Source organism: Alligator sinensis, unplaced genomic scaffold (genome assembly GCF_000455745.1).
Source record: "Alligator sinensis unplaced genomic scaffold, ASM45574v1 scaffold1133_1, whole genome shotgun sequence".
NCBI lineage: Eukaryota > Metazoa > Chordata > Crocodylia > Alligatoridae > Alligator > Alligator sinensis.
Window position 1 is genome coordinate 220,360 of NW_005842285.1, and position 19,577 is coordinate 239,936.

General features: G+C 48.3%; 1 protein-coding gene across 5 annotated transcripts in view; it reads left to right on the forward strand.

The window, feature by feature from the left end:
- The window catches only part of EPB41L5 (erythrocyte membrane protein band 4.1 like 5), a 91,134-nt gene extending 71,562 nt beyond the window's left edge, over nucleotides 1–19,572 (forward strand). For all 5 annotated transcript variants that reach the window (XM_025209342.1, XM_025209340.1, XM_025209339.1 and 2 more), the window contains 6 exons: nucleotides 94–161; nucleotides 6,047–6,140; nucleotides 7,097–7,174; nucleotides 7,867–7,908; nucleotides 8,373–8,506; nucleotides 10,587–19,572. In XM_025209342.1, coding sequence (XP_025065127.1) covers nucleotides 94–161; nucleotides 6,047–6,140; nucleotides 7,097–7,174; nucleotides 7,867–7,908; nucleotides 8,373–8,506; nucleotides 10,587–10,644 — 474 coding nt within the window. In that variant the 3' untranslated portion in view covers nucleotides 10,645–19,572. The remainder of the gene's footprint in view (nucleotides 1–93; nucleotides 162–6,046; nucleotides 6,141–7,096; nucleotides 7,175–7,866; nucleotides 7,909–8,372; nucleotides 8,507–10,586) is intronic.
- Nucleotides 19,573–19,577: the final 5 nt, after the last annotated feature.

Genomic DNA, 19,577 nt, shown 5'->3' on the forward strand with positions numbered 1-19,577 from the left:
ATGCAGCACGTGGGAAGGACAGCTCCACACTCTCCACGAATTGCAAAACTGAGACAAAAATGGAAATAGCCAAAGCTTTTCATGTTCGTTTAGTTTCAGGTTATGAGAGACGACAGCACGTTGGGGAACAAGAGCTCAAGTGTTCAGGATGCTGTTGCCAGGTACGGAGTAGAACCAGGTAACGAGAGGCAGGTCTCTGAGCACGGGACTGGGAACTCGAAGCTCTGCAGTTTTGATCCCAGTATTGACTCTGACTGTGGTTGAGAGCCAGTCAGCTAACTTCTCTGGTGTAACAAGGACAGTTCATTTCCTTTTCTGCTAAATGAGGAGCTTGTTAGGTTTTACAGGTGTGTGTAGAGCATTACAAAGATGAAAATCACTAGATACTGTGATTGCTGTGCTTTGTTGTTTATGAGCTACTTCAGATGCATAGATCTGAGCCTTGTCCTTTTTCTTAACCTGTGAATGGCGTTACCCCATTAGGTACCAGTAATTTAGCATGCTGAAAGTTGATAGATCGGCAGCATGAGACGCTGCAGCCCTCTCCTCACTCACCAAGCAAGCATGGTGGGCTGTGACCATGCAGAGGCCTCCGTGCCATCCCTATTACGATAGACCCATTTCTAGGAGACGGAGAGAGATTGAGGGTATGGGCAAATATTGCTTTTGACCGGTTTAAAAGGAGGGAGGGAGCTGTTATGCACGCACGCACATCGGCTGTTGTAACATAACTGTTACCGTTGTACTGCAGGTGAGAGAAATCACTCCAGCATTGACTCCAGATAAAATAGGGTTGAAGTTGGAGTCGTCTTGCTGCAGAACTGTGCAGATGTCACAGTTGCATTTTAACAGCTTAGACTGGTGTGATTAGACATCAATACGTTGATCTGTACCAGTGATTTTCAGCTAGGGGCTGCAGCACCCTGGGGTGCCTTGACATCCCTTCAAGGGTGCCATGGGGGTGCCATGCTAGACTAGCACTGTTAGGGTGTGCACATGTGATTCAAAAATAAATCTAGGGATTTCAAACTGGAACCTGCGGTATCAAAAACATTCTGCTCTGTTGTCTTTCTGAACTCTTCACAAGGGAAGAATTGCTGTTATTTTAAAAAAACCAAACAAACAATGAAAGCCAAGGGGGGGGGGGGGGGGGGGGCACGGCACTTTCTGAAGGGTGCTTGGACTCTAGTGAGGGATGCCTCGAGTCTAGAGAGGCTGAGAATCGCTGGTTTGTACCCTCAATCTGTCTCCTAGTTTTTGGCTGAAATGCTGAGCTGAAGGATCGTTTACAAAGGAGCTTATGATGGAAACGTGTGTGCAGAGAACTGGCACTAACACCTGACTTTCTGTGTGCTACCAGACTCAGCTGGTAATAAATATTGATCACCGCCTATTTTGGCTGTATTTGAACTAGGTACATACAGGCAAAAGGGTTAAAGCGGTAATTTTGTGACAAATTATTGGAAGTAATTGTGCCAGCTGCATACAGCTTGCATAGCTATTCCCAAAATGATTTTCTTCCCAGGAAACAGACTGCCTAGTGACAGTTAAAATCCCTCGATGGGAGTGACGGACAAAGACTGTAGTGAGAGTTTGTACCTGTTCCTTTGTAGAGGAGCAGGGAGAGCACAGAGCAGCTTGCCAGCCACCAGCCCACTATTTCGGATGTCAGAAGAAGTGCTGAAACCAATCTCTGCCTCCGAGGAAAATGTTCCAGAGACTGTTCCTGGGACATGGCAATAGCTCAGAGATTAGCCTTAGAGGTTAAACAGCCTCGGGGAGATGGGAAGCAGCTGTGGGCTAGCAGGAAGAGCAGTCAGATGATGCTTCCTAGCCAGGGAGAACATCCAGGCTTATTTCCTCCGCTGATCAACTTTAATATGCTCGCTAGGAGCAGGCCAGCTGCCTGCCAGCAACTGGCAGCAGACTTGGATGGGTAGGGACATGCAAATGCTATTTTCTTGACAATGTTTTCTGGCCTGCACAATTATCCATTAAAACAAAGCATTTAAAATCAAACCACTTGACCAACAAAGCATAGGAGTAAAAATGCCAGTTGAGGCTTTCTGGACTGTGATGAGAACTGCAAACGTCCATGAATCGAGACACAGCAGCACTTCCTGAACCTGAGCAGGATAGGAATTAGTCCTAGTCTTGTGCAGCAGCCTTACAGTCATGCTGCATGGCCTTGAGATCATTAACCTTTCTGCCTCAGTGTTGCCATCTGTAAGGTGATAATTAATACTGACCTCCCATTGCAAAGCACTGGAAAGACTTTGGGTGAAAAGTACCAAGTCAGATTATGAATAGGTTTGTTTAGGGGTTGTTCTTGGCACTCCAGCATCACAGCCAATCTTGTATGTATATATTGTAATCTCCCGTGCCTCTCCCCTTGATGTCACGGGTGAGGATGCCTCTTGAGCCTTGCCATGGCTTCTTGGGGCGGATGTTATGATCGCCAAGCAACTCTGGGGCAGTTCCCAGGGGGCCTTGCCTGCTACGTCTTTGACGGTTAGTTTGGATGAATCGGGAGGAGGATGTTTGGTCCTACTCCCCTGGTGCCTTCCCTTGGTCACTTCATCCACTCCCTTTTATGTGGGGCTCCACCTCCCCTACACCCTGCCTTCTGCCAACTGTGATGTTACCCTTTGTGTCATGGAGGGTGATGTCCAGGAGTTTCTTTAACACTTGAGTTTGCAGGGTCAGATGGCCGCAGTCAATTGGTGCTGTTCCTTCCCCGCGCATCCCCTGCGGCCTCTTCCTTCTGTTTAAGTGTTGTACATCTTTGGCACTGTCTTATTCTCTGGTGCACCGTCCCTTCCTTGGGCTGGATCCTTGCTGTTGGTCGGCTGTGCCCACCTCAAAGTGTCGCTGTGTCTCTGTGGACTCCAATCCTTATCAGCACCAGTCGATGCCCACTCTGGCTCCATGGGCAGCTCCCCTGGATAACGCTGGTTGTGGACCTTTGAAGCAGCCCCCTCCTGGGGTGCCCACCAGGTCCCTTCTCTGTGACCGCTGGTGTGGTCCAATCCCTCTGGACCAGCTTCGCTTCTAGTCCACCCCGCTGTTCTTCCAGGTCTTTTATAGTGGCCCCAGGTGTCTGGCCCGCATAAAGTGAGCCCAGGCTGATGCGGGAGCCATCCCCAGCTTCTTCCGGTTTGTCTGTTTTTTCTCCTCTTTCTTCACCTGCAGCAGCTCCGCCTGCCGCAGTTTCATTTTCGCCATATCTGGCTCCCCGCGCAGTGTCCCGCCGGCTCCAGCGGGTAAGTCCATTTCACAGTGCGCATCATCACAGCCCTCCCTCCTCTTAGCCTGAGAAGCTTCACTCCCATCTTGTAGATGAGGTGCTTAGACCCAGAATGAGGGTTTCACATTCCCCTGTAAATGTGACACCAAAACCCAGATTCCCAGTCTAGGGCTTAAACTGTGGCCTTGACTCTTCAAAATTAAGTTAGTCCTCGAATGCCTCAAGAGGATCATCTGCACTACATGGGGCTGGTTTAACTCTCCGGCCCCAGTGAAATGCAGGAAGTGAGCGGTATGAATTACAAAAAGCTGCTTTTCTTACAGAAGTGCTGGTGTTTTTCCTCCTGATTTAGATGGGTCTGCAGCCAGCTCTCATGAGGTCAATAGTACATCTGTCGTGATGTCTTTTTTCTAAATGACTATTGGGAGGCAGAGGTACATTCATACACGAGCAGTCGTTCTAGTTGCATCCCCACGTCTCCAGGGGATGCAGAGCGTTAATGAGGATTCTCAGTAATTGGGAACACTGTTTCATGAGCTCTTGACCTTCATGCTCAAGTTCCCTTGTGTACAGACCAAATACTTTAATTACATGTGTGTTTGTGGTGGGAGTTATATATCTACATAGTTCCTCGTTGACTTAGTCTCTTGATCCTAACTAGAAAATAAGGGGTTTTGGATGACTGATTTGCCATAACGCCATTATTTCTCAAGGATTTTTCCAGCCTCCTATTAAAGAATAACAGGTTTTCGTTCTCACATGGAGAGGCAGTAGGCTGAAGCGTGGAATCAGCAGAGCCATGCTTCAAAAAAGCTCGAACACAATTCAAAAAAAAAAAAAAAAAAAGCTTGAAATCAGGACATTTCAATAAGGAACAAAGCTTATCTATCTTCTTCCTTGTGATCTAAATCAGTTTTTCTGCATCCCCCCCTGTTAGATCACATGAATCGCCAGGCATTTGTCATCCCTCTAGCCCGTCTCCAGCAGTGACCAGCGCCATATGCTTGGGAGGATGATCTAAGATCTGAGGTAATCGGCCTCCCATGAGTATTCAGTTGTAGAAATGGGCTCAAACCCTGAAGCATGTGATTTTATCTTTACTGCAGAATTTATTAGCATTATTGTAACTCTGGATGTTCTTGTTATCCATAGAACAAGCAGCAGTGGGTTCAAGTTGCAGCAAGGGAAGTTTAGGTTGGATATTAGGAAAAACCTTCTCACTAGGAGGGTGGTGAAGCACTGAACAGGTTACCCAGAGAGGTGGTGGAGTCTCCATCCTTGGAGGTTTTAAGACCTGGTTAGACAATGTCTTGGCTGAGATGATCTAGTTGCGGACAGTCCTGCTTGGAGCAGGGGGTTGGACTAGCTGTGACCTCCTGAGATCTCTTCCACGCTCATCGTCTGTGATTCTGTATAAGAGTTGAATCCCTTGTCTTTTGCCTTGGAGCATCCTGTGAAAGTCAGCTCCACAGCCGCCGTGTATGCTGTATGGAAATGTTCATCCCTTTAGCATTTTGGAATTTGCCATCGTTCAGTTTTGCTGAATGTCTTGTACTTGTGAGACGGGGAGAATTGAAGCTCCAGATCTCCCCACGCTGCCATCCCTCTTCACTTCACTTCGCATCATCTTTTGTCTCCATTCCTTTTGGTCTCCCCTTGTAGAGTATTTCCAGGCCCCCGATGACTCAGGCTGCCCCTCTTTGAGCATTTTGAAACGGAGGGGCAGCACTTCACATGTAGTTTCAGAGGAGGCCATGCAGTTTCATATAAAATTAATATAGTGCTTGTTATACATCAATCCATTCCTCGTGCATTATAACTGCTGGCTTCCTTTCTTCCCGCTGCAGGTGCCCAGTAAATTAATCACGTGGACACCTGCTTCTGAGTTGGGACAATTAATTAGACCCTCCTACGGGTCTGAGCACATCCGTTTTATTTATTTCTCCATATAATACACGTCATTTTGCCTCTATCAACCTTGCATTTCTTTTGCCTCAACATTGCCCTAATTCCGTTAGGGTCCCTCAGCCTTCTTGAGATTTGGTTATCCATTGAATTTGTGGTATTTGTAAATTTAGTACCTGCTAATCAGTAAATTAAACAATATCAGACCAGACTGAGGGCTTGTCTGTGCGTGCGTGCATGCAAGCACGTACGTATAGGATCAGTTTAACGAAAGGTGACATGTTGAACTGCCTATGCATTGACACGTTGGTTTCAATTCAGCCCAAGTTAAACCGTTGTGAACTAGGGATTAAGCCAGGGTAAGGGTCCTGCTCACACCTGCACCTGTTAACAAAGGTTAGGCTCCTGCCTTTAGACGAGGTCTAGTGTAGACCAGGCCCCGCACAGGCATACGTTGGAGGGCTAAAGGGAAATCGCTGAATCTCTGAGGCTGCCTTGCTTTTCCTGACAGGTCTAAAACACATGCCTTCTACAGACTTGCGTCTGCCTCAGAAGGCAAAGACAAAATTCTGGTTCTTTGGTGTTCAGATTTGAGATGAGCGTTTGAATGGCTCCAGTGGGATGAAGACATCGACATTAGCTGCTTGGGATGCCTGTAGCACAGCTGTGCGGTGGAAACGCCAGTGGAGCGCACTAGCCCGCCATGGCAGGTGCTGAGATGTGCACGGTTCACTTGGCAATTGCTCCAGCATCTAACACCTTCACAAGCATTCATCTCCTCCCTGCCCCATATTGATTTGTTGGGTTTGTAGGCTAAGCCGTCATGAAAGCAGCACTGTTTATTTCACACGGTCTGGGCAGAATGGAGATGAGAGTGGTTTTTTCTTCTTTCAGCAATCTGTTAAATGAGGATAAAGCTGCCCCTGTCCCCGAGGAGCCCCTGACTTCAGCTAATCTGGCTCCAGCAGAGGAGACTACAGTTGTAAAGGTACACGCCATTCAGCTGCACGGCTCTTGCTTCACACCCTGAATTACTGGCTGCACCAGCGGAGCATGAAATGATCTGTTGGCTTGCAAATAGTAGAGCTTACAGCAGCGTGTTTGGAGCACATACCTGTACCAAACGGTGCTTTTTGGTGCAAAAAGATGCTATGTAACCAACTCTTTCTGGGCCAGGGCTGTGTACCCAGCTCTCTTTTCCCCTGTGCAGCACATTTTTCTAAACCGGCTGGCCAGCTCCCTCACCTGCTGCATCCCGGGGGTGTCTTGGTATCAACAAAGGACAGATTGTGTGTGTGAAATGTTACCACTGAATAAACTTGGGCAGTTCCCAGTGAAGTCAGTAGGGCTTAGTCCTAAAGTTCAGGTTGCTTTTCCCAAGATTTCATACCCTTCCCTCCAGTGAGCACAAGCAGCAAAGATTGATGTTCATCAACATAGGAGCACAGGGTTTTTAATGGGTCCTTTTCCAAACTACCGAATGGCAGTGACATGGGGCCTCTAGGATTTCAGCAGACAGAGCGGGTTCCAGGTCTGACTCTGGACCACTAAAATAGTGCCCCTTTGTTTAGCTGCTGCACCTTTACACCCGTTTTATGCTGCCGAGTCCATTGAATAGGATAACCCCTTCCCCTGAGTTTGGATCCTGAATCCATTGACTCCACTCCCTCCCCTTCCTGCTCCGTGCGCACGGATGCAGTGATGAGTTTCCACGTTGCGCAGCAGTGAGTTGCACGTCGTGCAGTGCCCAGGATGGTGAGGTGACAGGAGAGCAGAAAGGCTTTTTATCAGACTGAGATGAGACTATACATGTTTGCTTACAAGGTTCAAAACCCCCAGACCTGCCATCTAGGAACGTCCCTGGAATTCAAGAAGCTGCTGGAATCCTCTACAAATCCTTCTGGCAACTACTGGGAATTTAATTATTAACTGCTTTATTTTCAGAGCTCTCCGGAGGACCAGGATGCTTTGCCAACATCACTGACAGAGAATCTCATTGACTTCACAGAAGCTGTACCTCGGGTAACTATGTTTCATAACCAGGCTCCTTCCTCCCCGCAGATTTGATTGGACTGTTTCAAAAGCCAAGCATAGAGCTACTCATGTCTTTTCGCTTGGCAGCTGTCTGCCTGCTGCGTGTCTGATGGCAGCGTGGTCTGCTGCTGCTCTGAGTGCTCGTGCAGCCGCACTGCAGCTCTGAGGCAGAAGCGGAGCGCTGTGCATTGATCTCAAGGATCGGCTTAGTTTGTGCCCATGCAGCAGGTTTGCAAGCCCATGAATGCTTTCACAGGGGCTTGCACCCAAAGTATGGCTTGTGGCAGTGCATGCTGGGATTTCCATCCCTCGCAGGCTGAGGGGAAGGACCTGCAAGCCAGTTATGTAATCGTGCTACCTGCACTGCAGAAACACCTCAGTGGAGTGAATTGGCTGGTGGGAGGGCAGCTATGTGCTGATGACGTGCTGTCATTTGGTGGGTGCTGCTAACCATATAGTAACTACATGGTGCACAGACGTGGAGCCTGTTCATAGTCTCTCAGCTGCAGCTGGTTACCAGCTCGTTCAACGCCATTGTGTGAACAGGCCCTCCCCAATGGTGGCACAGCGCTGCTAGCAAGAAAGTACTTGGTGTCACGTTGTTTTGAGGCAAGAATGTTTCTAAAGCCATGTCGTGTCCTTCAGAAACCTCACCACTGCGTGTGCTCTCCTTTTGGCAGGTGTCTTCCCAGCCCACGATTACACCGAGGTGGATAGTGCCAGTGAGTTACTCGCTTATTTATGGGATATTTCCAAAGAGTTCAGATTTCACAGTAAAAAGGAGCCCGAGTGAAATCTGCAGGCCTCTTTGAATGAGTGCAAATGGGGCTGTGGGTCTGCAAGTTATGTGCGGTCGTATGCTGTTGGGATCTGGGCAGTAAACGAAGAAAATGCTCTCTTCATTTCCTTGTCCAGCCCTGAGCGAAGGGAGTCGAACATCGCAGGGGACAGTGTAACTAGCATATGCTCATGGCCTTGATCTAATGATGCACAGATCTGGGATTATTTCTGTTTAAATGGGTCGGCTTATGTTTTCACAGTGTTTATATTGCAGTTATTTTCTATCAAGTTTATGTAAGGACTTTCACTCAGCGAAGCCCCCTGCAACTCTAGGGTGACGGGTGTGCTCAGTCCCTTGTGGCCGTGCTCTCGACTCCAGTTCTCTGTTTATTTCTCCCCATTTCAGAGCGGACTGGTTCCCAATGGGCCTTTAGGGAATGATGTTGCCTTAACTCTCAAGGCAGTGAAAGGCAGCACTGAGGCATTGTCCCCATCATCTGGATCCCCTCCATCCCAGCGGTCAGCTGACGCTCTTGTGAGGTAAGGGCTCCTTGTGTGTAGTGGGGCGGGAAAGGAGGACAAGACGTGTTCTGATCACGTTTTAGCTTGTGTTGTAACGACTGTCCATCCTTCCCTGGACACAACGCGTTTCACGTCTTGTTCTAAATTTGACTCTAGAGTTGCTCTGCTGCTAAACGGTTGTTTCATCCCATAGTTGTACCACAGTTTAACAGTTCATACATCAGTGGATGAGGCAATGAGTAAAGCTGTATAAAAGCATAAAACTGGTAAAAACAACTTGTTTTTCCGAACAAAAGATTTCATCGGGCAAAGGCAGCAGAACTGAGTAATGTGAATGCAGCTGGAGGGGTCAGAGGTGAATCTGCCACCTGTGTAACCTCCGTAATGTCTGCCAGCTGGCAAAGCAATCTGATCGGCTACATGTACAATAGGAAAGGAAAGGGAAGTTGTGAATCTCTGCAGAGCACCTTGATATCCTACTGGGGCAACATAAAACCATCCAGCCAGGTGACAAGCACTGCCAGGCTCCAAGAACTTCAAGATCCACAGATATGAACTCCTGCCTAAGTAATGAGTATTGTTTGTTATGAATTAAATTACGTAAGAGGGAGCTTTGAGGTTTTAACACCCCCAGGAGGAGTCTCTTAAGTCAGCTGCTATATTGCTATTACCCGTTTGTGGACTCTGGACAGAAGGTAGGATACGGGTTGAGGGAAAGAAATAGCCACGTCCAGATGAGTTACGTGCTTATAAGAGCAAAATGGGCCCCAGACTATCTCGGTTTTACTTCATTCTTCCGATGTCTTCAGGTGACGTAACATCCATAATCATCATTGCCCACAATGTAGAACGCGGGCACCCACTAATGTACTCAGAGGCGTTGCCAAAAAATAGCTTTAAAGCTTGGCTTGCAGATCTTACGATGGCAACACTGAACTTCTTGGGCTGTTCATATAAAGAGGATGTTCACACTCCTCCTCGAAGGGAAACACCGCAGTGGGAAAGTCTCGCAATCTGCCTGCACAGCCAGAGCAGATTTCAGACTGTCAGAACTGCTGTGCGAACGAGGCCAGCAAAACACCACACCCGTAACACTGGGTGTTGGGTGATCGGGTCTAGATCCTCGACATACCTGTCTCATCTGAGATCAATCTGGGGCTGCTACCAGACTGTCAGGGTCTGGAAGCCCGGGACAAGTGCTCTTCTGCACAACCCTGGCCAGGTGGGGAGCGTAAGCGCGTGGCAGGGCATGGAAGCCACAGGGCTCTGGATTGTCATCACTGCAGCCCCAACTCGGCTTCAGCACAGTGAGTTTTTTCCTCCTTCGGTCCTTGCCTTCACTACTCGTGCTCTACCAGTCTCCTGGCTGGCAACGCTGCTGCTGATGCAGGCGGGAGAGTCCATCCCGCACCTTTCCCCGTATGCGATGCAAGGGGAATGCAGCCACCGGAAGCAGCACCAGGCTGCACCTTAAACATTTGGAAGCCATGGTAATGTTGTTCACTTCTCCTTGAAAGAGACTCTGTGCCTTGTGCCCCGTTCTCAGCAGTAAAGCCAACTTGTTAATATGTAGGCCTGCTCCAGATCATATCCTGCGGTACACGCACCTAGTGTGCAGGTGACTGCATCTTGCAAGCATCGGCCCTTGTTGGCATGTGTTGGCATCTCAGAGGTTTCATGGAGGCTGAACTGCTGGCTTGTTCACCGAGGAGTCTACTCCAGGTCTGAATAGGAGATACTAGCAAGGTCTTGTGAAGAAAGGTTGCGCTCCTGCTGCTTGTGGAGCGTGTACCAGCACATAGAGAATTGTATTCACGTTTGGTGATAAAGTAATGCTTTAAAATGCTCCCCTTCCCACGCAGACAGCATTGGAGAGGTAAACTATCCTACTCCTGGATGTTATTGAAAGCTAGGACACCCTGGTGCTAGTCCTTCATACGCTCCCACCTTCCCAGCAGTTGCAGGCCCTCTCTCATCCAACCAGGCCTCTGTTTCTCTTAGTCCTTAGGGCACTGCTAAGTCTTTGCCCCATCGGTAGCACCTTGCACATCTTGGTCAACCTGGATATTTACAGGCCTTGCTTTCTTCTTCTTTTCAGCCTCACCACAGAGGATCCTGCAGTCAGGCCAAAATGTTTACTCACCACTGAACTCTGAGCAGAAGGAGATTCACCGCTGAGAACTCGGACTTGCTGCATTCTCCGTGGAGCCCTCCGCCAGGACCGACCGGGGACGAAGCTCTAGCTGAATGGTGGCCCCACGTGACCAGCTGCTTTGCCAAGAACCTCAAGGGGAAACTTTCAGTTTATTGCAGTTCAGCTGGACTGATGGTATAAACTAGGAGGTAAAGCTCCACAAAACCATGAGCTTCTCTCTCGGGAGAAAGGAAGTAGGCACACTGGAACCAGTTCTGGGCCTGAATAACAAAATCTAGCAGAGATTCTGTTCACATTAGGCTTAGTCTAATTAACTTTTGCTGCTTTGTAGACGTAAATGGAAATTGTTTTCTGTGATACCAGCCTGTAGCTTTATGAGAAGCTTTGGCCTAAAGCTTCATTATGGGACAGTGGGAGGAATAGAAGGACTCTTAGAGCCACCTGGTGGCCATTCTGTTAACCGGGGCTGAAAGTAATGGCAGATTTCTGCAGCCAGGGCCAGTCTTTTGTGTAATGATCCTGTTTTTCTCGAGTCAACACAGACAAACCTTCTTGGCCTTAATCCACTTCATCACCATTGCACTTTCTCTTTGGTCCCTGGAAAGAACCAAAAATCCAGTGTCCCAGTGATCTTTTTCCTCGCTGACTGACTGGATTCAAGCTGCTTTTTACCTAGGAAAAGGAGAATTAACTTGCCCAGGAGCCTGGTGTTACTAGTGTCACAGGGAGGCCCCACATGTTATCTAAGACATCTTAATGTCCTGTACAACTTGCAAAACGCATGAGAGATATTTTAGGGCGTAGACTCGCATTCCAGTTTGGATGGCTGAGAACGAAAGGCGTGAGCACAAGGGCTGCTCTGGAGCGCTCCTCTTTGTTGCGTAGTGCTCGTAAGTAAAGGACTGGATTTCTGTTGATGTTTCTGGGGCCGTTTCCACGGGTTGTGTTTTGTGAATGCTCGACTGGCTGGCTCGTGGCACAAGTATACGCGCGGTCTGGTTATTAACGTCTCATTGAACCCTGTTCCAACCCCCTGTGCCCCTGCGGGAGGTGGAACAACAGTCACTTCAGGGCAGTTCTTTCACTCGGAGTAGGGGAAGGCAACTGATAAAAGGATGGCCTGCTGCTAAGTGCTCGCCTGCCCAGGCTAGTGGTGAAAGCGTTGGCTCTATGTACTTGTAGTATTAGATACAACATGCCAATTGAAAGAAGCTGTTGGAGCTCCAAGCGGCAGAGTCCCCTGTTGAAACGAGAGGTGAGCACTCGAATACAGCGGTAATGGGTGCTAGAGAAAATATGAAGGCAACGTCAGTTGGAGTCCCACAGGATCCCAATGGTGAGGTGAATCCCATGCCCTCTCTTATCGGTGCTGTCTCCTAACAGGAAACCCTGGTGGAAACGAGTGGGGATTGTGTCTCTGGTGGAAATGAGCAGGGGAGCAGGTTTCGTCCTTGGGACTTGTGCTACAGGCTGGTGTCTGCGCCCTGCTGTATTGTATGAATGTTATTCATAGACAGAAAATGTACGTGGGAACACTTCTAAAGAAGGAAAATTCTCACTCGCGCCGTCTCGCTCCTGCTTACGTGCTGTGCGTGCGTCTGAACGTAGGGAGAAAACACTGGACCAATCACTGTGGTGTGTGTGTGAATAGCCGTGTCCCCGTTGGCTTTCCCCAGCATGTGAAACGTGTCATGGATGCTGCTGCTGCTGCTGTAATACTTCCATCTGTCTGCTGCCGTAGGAGTGTTGAGAAAGGACTTGGTCATTGTGTACACCGCTCCGTGCCACTGCCGAGCACCCCATCTGGCCTAGCATAGAGACGAGTAGGAAACCTAAGTGACGGTGAGGACAGAGACCCAGAAGCCACCCTGGACAGACAGAGCTTCCCAGACGCTGCTGCAGGAGCTAGGGCCTGGACTCCAGGTCCTTCCTCCATCGCTTCCTGCCCTTTGTGTTGTAGGAAATACCAGGAAGCCACGTGCTTGCTGATTCCAGCACCTCATACCACCAGCTCCTCCAGGGTCAGGTGCTCTTCTGAGCTGGCTCTGTTCACTGCCACTTTGATCGTGGCCCCCGTGACCTGCAGTCACGCTTAGGCTTCTCTCTACCTTGAGAAGCCTTGCTGCAGATTAGGCAGGACCGTTTCCTAGCTTGTGCATCAGAAGCCTTTGTCTGGAGCAGGGCAGGTGTCGGTCTCATCGGTGGACAGAACCGGCAGCTTTGGGTTTTTTCATTCAAACAAGTTTTGTTCGCTGAAGCTTTGCCCTGGGCTCAGGAGTCCTTTGAATTGTGCATGAGACGGGGGCCCCTTACATAAATGCCTCCTTTCCCATTATCATCTGCGGTCAGTATGTGGTGGGCAAAGTGTCCTCCTAAAATTGAATGGCTAAAGGACCTAGAGTCCAGATTTACTAGCAGGATGTTTACAGGCCTTGAAAAATCTCATAACTAGTGATTTCCAGGTGCCCAGCATAAAAATGCTGGATGAAATCCTGCCCCACCAAAGTCAGTGGCACAACACCAAGAGGTGTCAAATGGGCAAGCGATTATTTACCCCCCGTTGTCAGGGAGTGCTCTGAATTCACACCTTCACAGTGGCAAATCAGGAACCTACGATTCTTAGTCCCTAGGAAGTTGTGGCCTGGTTCTGGGGGTAATGCGGATGTGATGCTGCATCACTCAGATGTTAGTTATAAAATGGTAGGTGTAAGCACAGTCACCCAACAAGCTTGTAGGTCCCTACATTGATGTTGCCATGTGACCTGTATTTTACCTGAACAGTGTTAACATGAAATGCTGAAACGGCAGCACCTCTAAGGTATGAATTGCTGCCTTTCTTGCCCACAGCATGGAGCTCCTTTCCGTTTCCTCGTATTAATGGGCTGTGTGAGACTGAAGTCATCAACAGGAAGGAACGTTAAGGAACTTCCCCTGCTAAGGGGGAGAAAGGCAGTCGTCTGCTTCACTTGTATTCCTCTAGATCAAGTCTGCTGTCGGGGACACTGACCTCCCTGACAAACTCCAAGAAAATACTGCTTTGAAGACTGGGAAATTGGTGACTCCCAGCACACCGGATGTAGCACTTCTTAGGAGCCGGTGCTGAGAACTCAGGAGTTTAGTCTCCATTTTGATTACACAGCCATCAACCGGGTTTCTGTTGGAATCCATTCAAGGTTTTATTAATTACATGCTATATATTGTCCATGCCCTTTACATCATCAGGGGTTAGTAAAAAAAAATACAAAAGCAAACAGAACTAAAGCCTTGCTCTTTTATCATTAGTAATAACAATGTCACCGCTAAACTCCTTGCAGAGGGTAGCTGGACCCTGGAACAGGCCCTGATCGTAGGAGTGTAACTAGATCACTGACTTGTGCAAGTTGGATTGACCGTGTGGAGGTGACGAGTCTTACGGCTCCAGTGTTGCTCTCATCCAGTTAGCCTGGGAGCAGCAGCTTGAAAAACCTACAATTCGTAGAAGGGAAATGAATACATCATGTAGCGATGCCATCGCCATGTACTCGTGGTCAGTCCTGCTGCCTGCTGGGAACATCTGACCTGGAATATACTGGGTGTTGGGGCCTCTGAAGCTTGAACTAAAGGATGCCCTTTAGCTGTCAGCACTAGACAGGGGCTGAACACAGGGGTCAGGATGGAGCAGGGCTTTCTCATTAGCCAGCTGCAAAGGTGTATATGCTTAATTTGAGCAGTGGGCACTACAGCGTGTTTGTTGAAGCCAAACATCCCCGTGCTGGGGTGCCGTTATATAGACAGGACAGTTTTCTGGACACAGAACTCCAGCGAGTAGAGCCCTGGCTGCTCCCGAAAGGACGTCTGGGGAGAGTCCGGGTTAAGTGTTGGTTTCTTTCCACAGACTTCTGTCCAGTCTGTTGTCTTCCTTCCCAATTAGTCTTCTCCTGTTACCCTGCTAACGCGGTCCTGCCTCTTGGCAGAAATGCTGTAGCGAGACCACCCTTCCCCTTTGCAGCAGTGGGTGGCTGTTTCCGAGTTGAGCCCGTGTGGTGCAGTGGAGGTCACTGGGTAGTAACTGTGCCCTTGGCATTTGAATCTCAGCTGCCAAGCACCTGGCCATGCAGCGGGGGATGGTGTTAATCAAGTCAGGACCAGTCCATTAGTACTAGAAATTCTTTGTACCCACAGCTTTTCACTAACAGCGGCGTAATTGTCACTTTGCAGAATATCTTTCTTAATGTCGAGTTAGTCATGGAGGCATAACCCACGGTAATCCGCTGCGACGGAGACATGGGTTACTCAAGAAAACTGGTCAGCTACTTAGAAAATGTTTTCGCTGTAAACCTGCCAGCTGAGGACTTGAAAAGCTGGAAAATACGTTCTGAATTGTTCTGTTACTGTCTTTTAGGCTCCGGGAGTTGATTTCTGGTCCCCAGTAGTTCTCTTTTCTTCCTGAATTTTAAGGCTCTAAAGAAAATTGTAGACTCAGTTACTGGAACACATGTAGGCTGGAATCCACTGCTTTTATAAATGAAGTAGGTTTTTATGAGGAGAGAATTTCAGACGGTTTGACAAGCCTCTCTTCCGGACTGAGACTCGGCATTAGTAGCAGCCTCAGCTGCGCTTGCTCAGGGTGGGAAACTGGGTATCCCTCCGTGTACGCAGGAGGGAAAGGGAGGCCTCTCCCCCGGCATTCCCATCCATGTTACGTTGTGGCCTGAGCACCGCGCTTCTCCTGTTCTCTCCTCCGTACGTGCGATTCCACTGGAACTGGACAAACTTATTTTAAAGTACACGAGAGGTTTTTGGGTTTGTTTTTTTTTAGTTAGACCTTTTTGTCAGAAGCCACATTAATGACCATGTTTTTATCTTTTCTACGTCAAGCTTCGCAGTAGCTCCCAATGTGTAATTTATTGTTTGTTTTTATAAAGTGCACCCTCCTGCTTCACGGCCGTAGCAATGTATGTACTGTTTTAGGCACCGCACTGCACTGCACTGCACTGAAGTTTGTACTGTCTGTACCTGGGGGAAAACTGTGATTTTTAGTCCACTCAGAATTCATGGATTGTTTATATTTTAGCTCTTAAATACACTGTATCTGTGCAAAACAGTCTCTTGGGATCCTCTGTTCTTTCGAGTGCCACTTCTATAGAATTGTGCGGCCGTAAAAATGTCTTTGGCGGGGAGGTTAGCCAAGGGCCGGTTTAGGAAATGGTGTCAAAGACTGCTCTAGGGAAATCCAAGCCGAAGGGCCTCTTGCAGGCCAGCAACCTCCCCTTGTCAAAGATCTTGAGTCTTGTATCATAGAGCCTGTTAGCCGCAGCCCGGACTGTCAGTCTGTACACAAATTAGGGTTTGCTGGGAGCTTCAAGACAGTTGCTCAAAGTACTTGGCTCAATAAGAGAATTTTATGTTCTTCAATAGCAGGTTGTGACTGAGCCACATCAAAGACTTCTCTGAGCTCTAGTGACCTCAACTAAAATGAAATGAAACATGCACTTAACTCACGTTACGTGCTGTATTTCCAAAAGTGCTTGGCTTGATTTTACAGTGGGAGTTATTGGAGGCTAAACACTTCTGAAAATCAAATTAGATGCCTCAGTGAAAGCTTGACCTCTTTGTCCTTAAAGTCAGAGCAAGATGGGAGTGTGCAAGTGTGCGTGGGTGGCTCTCGTTACCACGTCAGCATTTTCTCAGCCATTACTTACCTTCGAAGGTCCAGAGAAAGGTTTGAGACTTTCAGCCCCCGATGTGTACTGTCAGTAATGCTGACTGCTTAATGTCCCGAGCGCCCAAATGTCGGTGCTGTGCACGACCTTCATTCTCTGTCCCTTTAAAGCTTGTAGATGCTCAAGCTGAACATCAAGTGAGCAAGGCTTATATTTCAGCTGAAAACCAGAGTAAAAAGCAGCTTGGTTTGCTCATCTTAGAGTTTAAAAAGAGGTGTGCCAGGATGATTAAACTTGCCTCACCCGTGAGGAGGATGGTCATGGTCAGGCCGCTTATTTCTGTTCTGCTTCAAAGGGAAGGCAGCAGAACTGAGATCCTCTGGGGCTCTGCTTCGTGTATAGTCATTTTCACTGTCAGTTTCAATACCCCATGGCAAAAACTTGGAGAGGCCAAGCCCCGCCTCCCCTGCCCCCCCCCCAAACCCAGAACTGTATCTTGAAAAGCAAAAACAATCTAATTATTGCTAATTGAGTTTACGAACGTGTCAAAGGGAGAGAAGACAAAACAAAAGTAATCTATTTTAATATCCAAATCCATTTGGGATCATGACTCGCGAACACGGGACCTTCTGCTTACTGCTTACCAAGGAAAGGTGAGTGGTGTGTAGACCAAATTGCTACCCAGCCATAGTACTAAGGGAAAGGGGGGTTAAAACAAAGGGAAGCAAAAAGCATTTCTGAGGGCTGCAAGGCCTCCATCTCTTAAGTTTGAAAAAAATATAATTTTCAAACTGAATTACAAGAAAAATGGTCACGAGAAGGGGTTGACTTAAATACTTTTACTGAGTCAAGAAATTAAGACAGAAGTGCCTTTAGTTCGTCATTCACAAAGAAATGTCTGCATCGTGTAAGTGAAATCTTCGCCGATTGATAATACCTTCTCACTCAGGAATACGAAACAGAAAACTAAGAAAAGCAATAACTGGACCTAGTTAATATGGACAGATCTGTTCATGCACATTCATTTTATAATGTTCAACTTTTAAACACACGCATCTCACAATGCTGCAGTACATTTGCTGCTCCGGAGCAGATGAATATGAATAGACTGGCTGTAGCTTTTTGCTTTCATTTTATAGAGCGAGCACTTGTTAGGAGACGCATCAGGCCCTGTAGAGTCATCTGTTTAGCCACAGAACAAGCATGGGACCGGTGCCCGCACGGCCGTCTTCTCTGCTGCCTGGCTCTTTGTTCTTCCGCCTTACTGTTACGCGGCCAGATCCAGCGGAGGGATGAGCCCCTTCAGTCCATGATGGGCAGTGTCTGTTCCTGCGCTATTTGCTGCTACCTTCAGTGTTTTAAGTGATTATGTCATACAGGCCATTGCACAGCTGTAGACAACACTGCATTTTGACGACTGCTAACGTGGTCAGTTAAACTACTAGCAGCCCTCTGAATACCTGCCCCCCTCATTTTAAGTGCATGCATGTATTGTGAGCAACTGCCAGGAGACTGAGGAAAACAGCCACCCCCTCCCCCACCTCTTTGCAATAAGATTACGATTTCATTAGAAGTCCAACCGAGCGCCAGGAGAGGAAGGGCTCGCGCTACTTGAGGTGCTGGACCTCTATCGCAGCCATTAGCTGCAATGCAGGTTAACAGAGCCCTGAAATGAAAGCTGCTCCAGCAGTAGTAAGACAGAGGTGCCAGCAAATCCTGCTTCCTCTTGAGCCCACTTCAGAAGGCAGTTCGCAGCAGGAAACAACAAATACAAGCATGCACAGCACAAGGAAACCGAGCCGCCCAGACAGCGGAGGGTTCCTGTCGCTAAGTGGTCGTGAATTCCAGGCGTCTGTTCTACCCTCAGGTCACGCTTATTTTCAAATTGCTGGGAGCCGCCAACAAGGGAATAACGTGCTTGGTGGCACCCAGGGAGCCATCTGTAGCAGCCCTTTGTGGCTACATGCTCTGCCCTCATCCCTCCAGTCCTGAGGATGATAAAGTCCTGAACGGTACAGACAGCTCCTGCTGGATTGCACCTGCACAGACCTATCAGCAAGCTCTTGCATGCGACTGGCTTTAAGATTACTGTTCTACTTTCATGCTCAGCTCAACTGTTCTGCGAAGCAGTCGGTTCCCAGCTGCCACATGTACACATGTACACTGGACTCTTGCTCGGGTCTGGGCAGTTGCAGAAGCCCACAGAGCCTGCACAGGCTGGTCAGGGGCTGAAGCTCGTCATTCAAAAAGGTACATTCCTTGTTGGTATATGAGATGTTTAAATGGCCCGTGCTCAGGGTGTGAACATCTTGCATAGAGACGTGTGTTGAAAAGCGATAGAGAGCTGGCAGCGTGCAATTACAGTGCGTGGCTTCTGCACACACAAGTGAATGACTCTCAGCTGCCTGCGCAGAAAGCTGTAATAATTCTCATGTAGCAGACATACTATATCAACCCGACGTGCGTTCTTCCCTTGAAAATAACACTGCCCCTCACTTGTAGTGTCTCTTGTTGCCAGAGTCAAATAATCAGCCATTAGGCTGATTATCTCAGTAGCTTACACAGAATGAATAATAAATGGCTGTGTGTTATGGTGACATGGGAGAAAGGTAGATGTTTTATTATAGTATTTTAAAAAGTAGCGCATGAGCTTAATGAAACTAAATGGAGGTGGATTGCTGTGTACATCGACACAGGTGGGGCCTTGGCTGTACATCCCCACATTTTGCCCATTTTGATTTTTGTTGCACAATTAAAATATCATGAAGTTAAGGGAAACAGCCTGGACCTGCTAGAAATGCACCTCCCGTAAGGTGGTGAGCACCCAAACCAGCTGCAAGGCCATGGGAGAGCCAGGGTGCTCTGCACCTCTTGGGATTAGGGTGATCAAAGAGCTGTAGTAATCTGACGCTTCTGTCACGTGGCTGGTTGCCATGGCACGCCACGGAGAGGCTTTTTTTGTTCACTCACCCAGTACAGAAAGGAAACGTAACGGACACCACATCCCAATGCACATGTAACAGTGCAGAGGAGGGATCAGAGCAGAGAGGATTCAAAAGTGCATTTCCTAGTTTGAGGTCTGTCCTGGGGAAGAGCCCAGGCTTTGTTTGCTCTTTTCTGGGGAGAAAGTGCCCAAACTCTTTCCTTGCATCTTCGCAGGCTTTAGGCCTAAGTTTAGCGACCTGCCGAAATCTAGGAGGCAGGCAGCTGATTTTGTGGACTGACTGCAGGGCCGGCTACTACTGTCATGGGCTTATCAGGGCAGCCTCGCCCCCCCCCCCCCAAACATGCC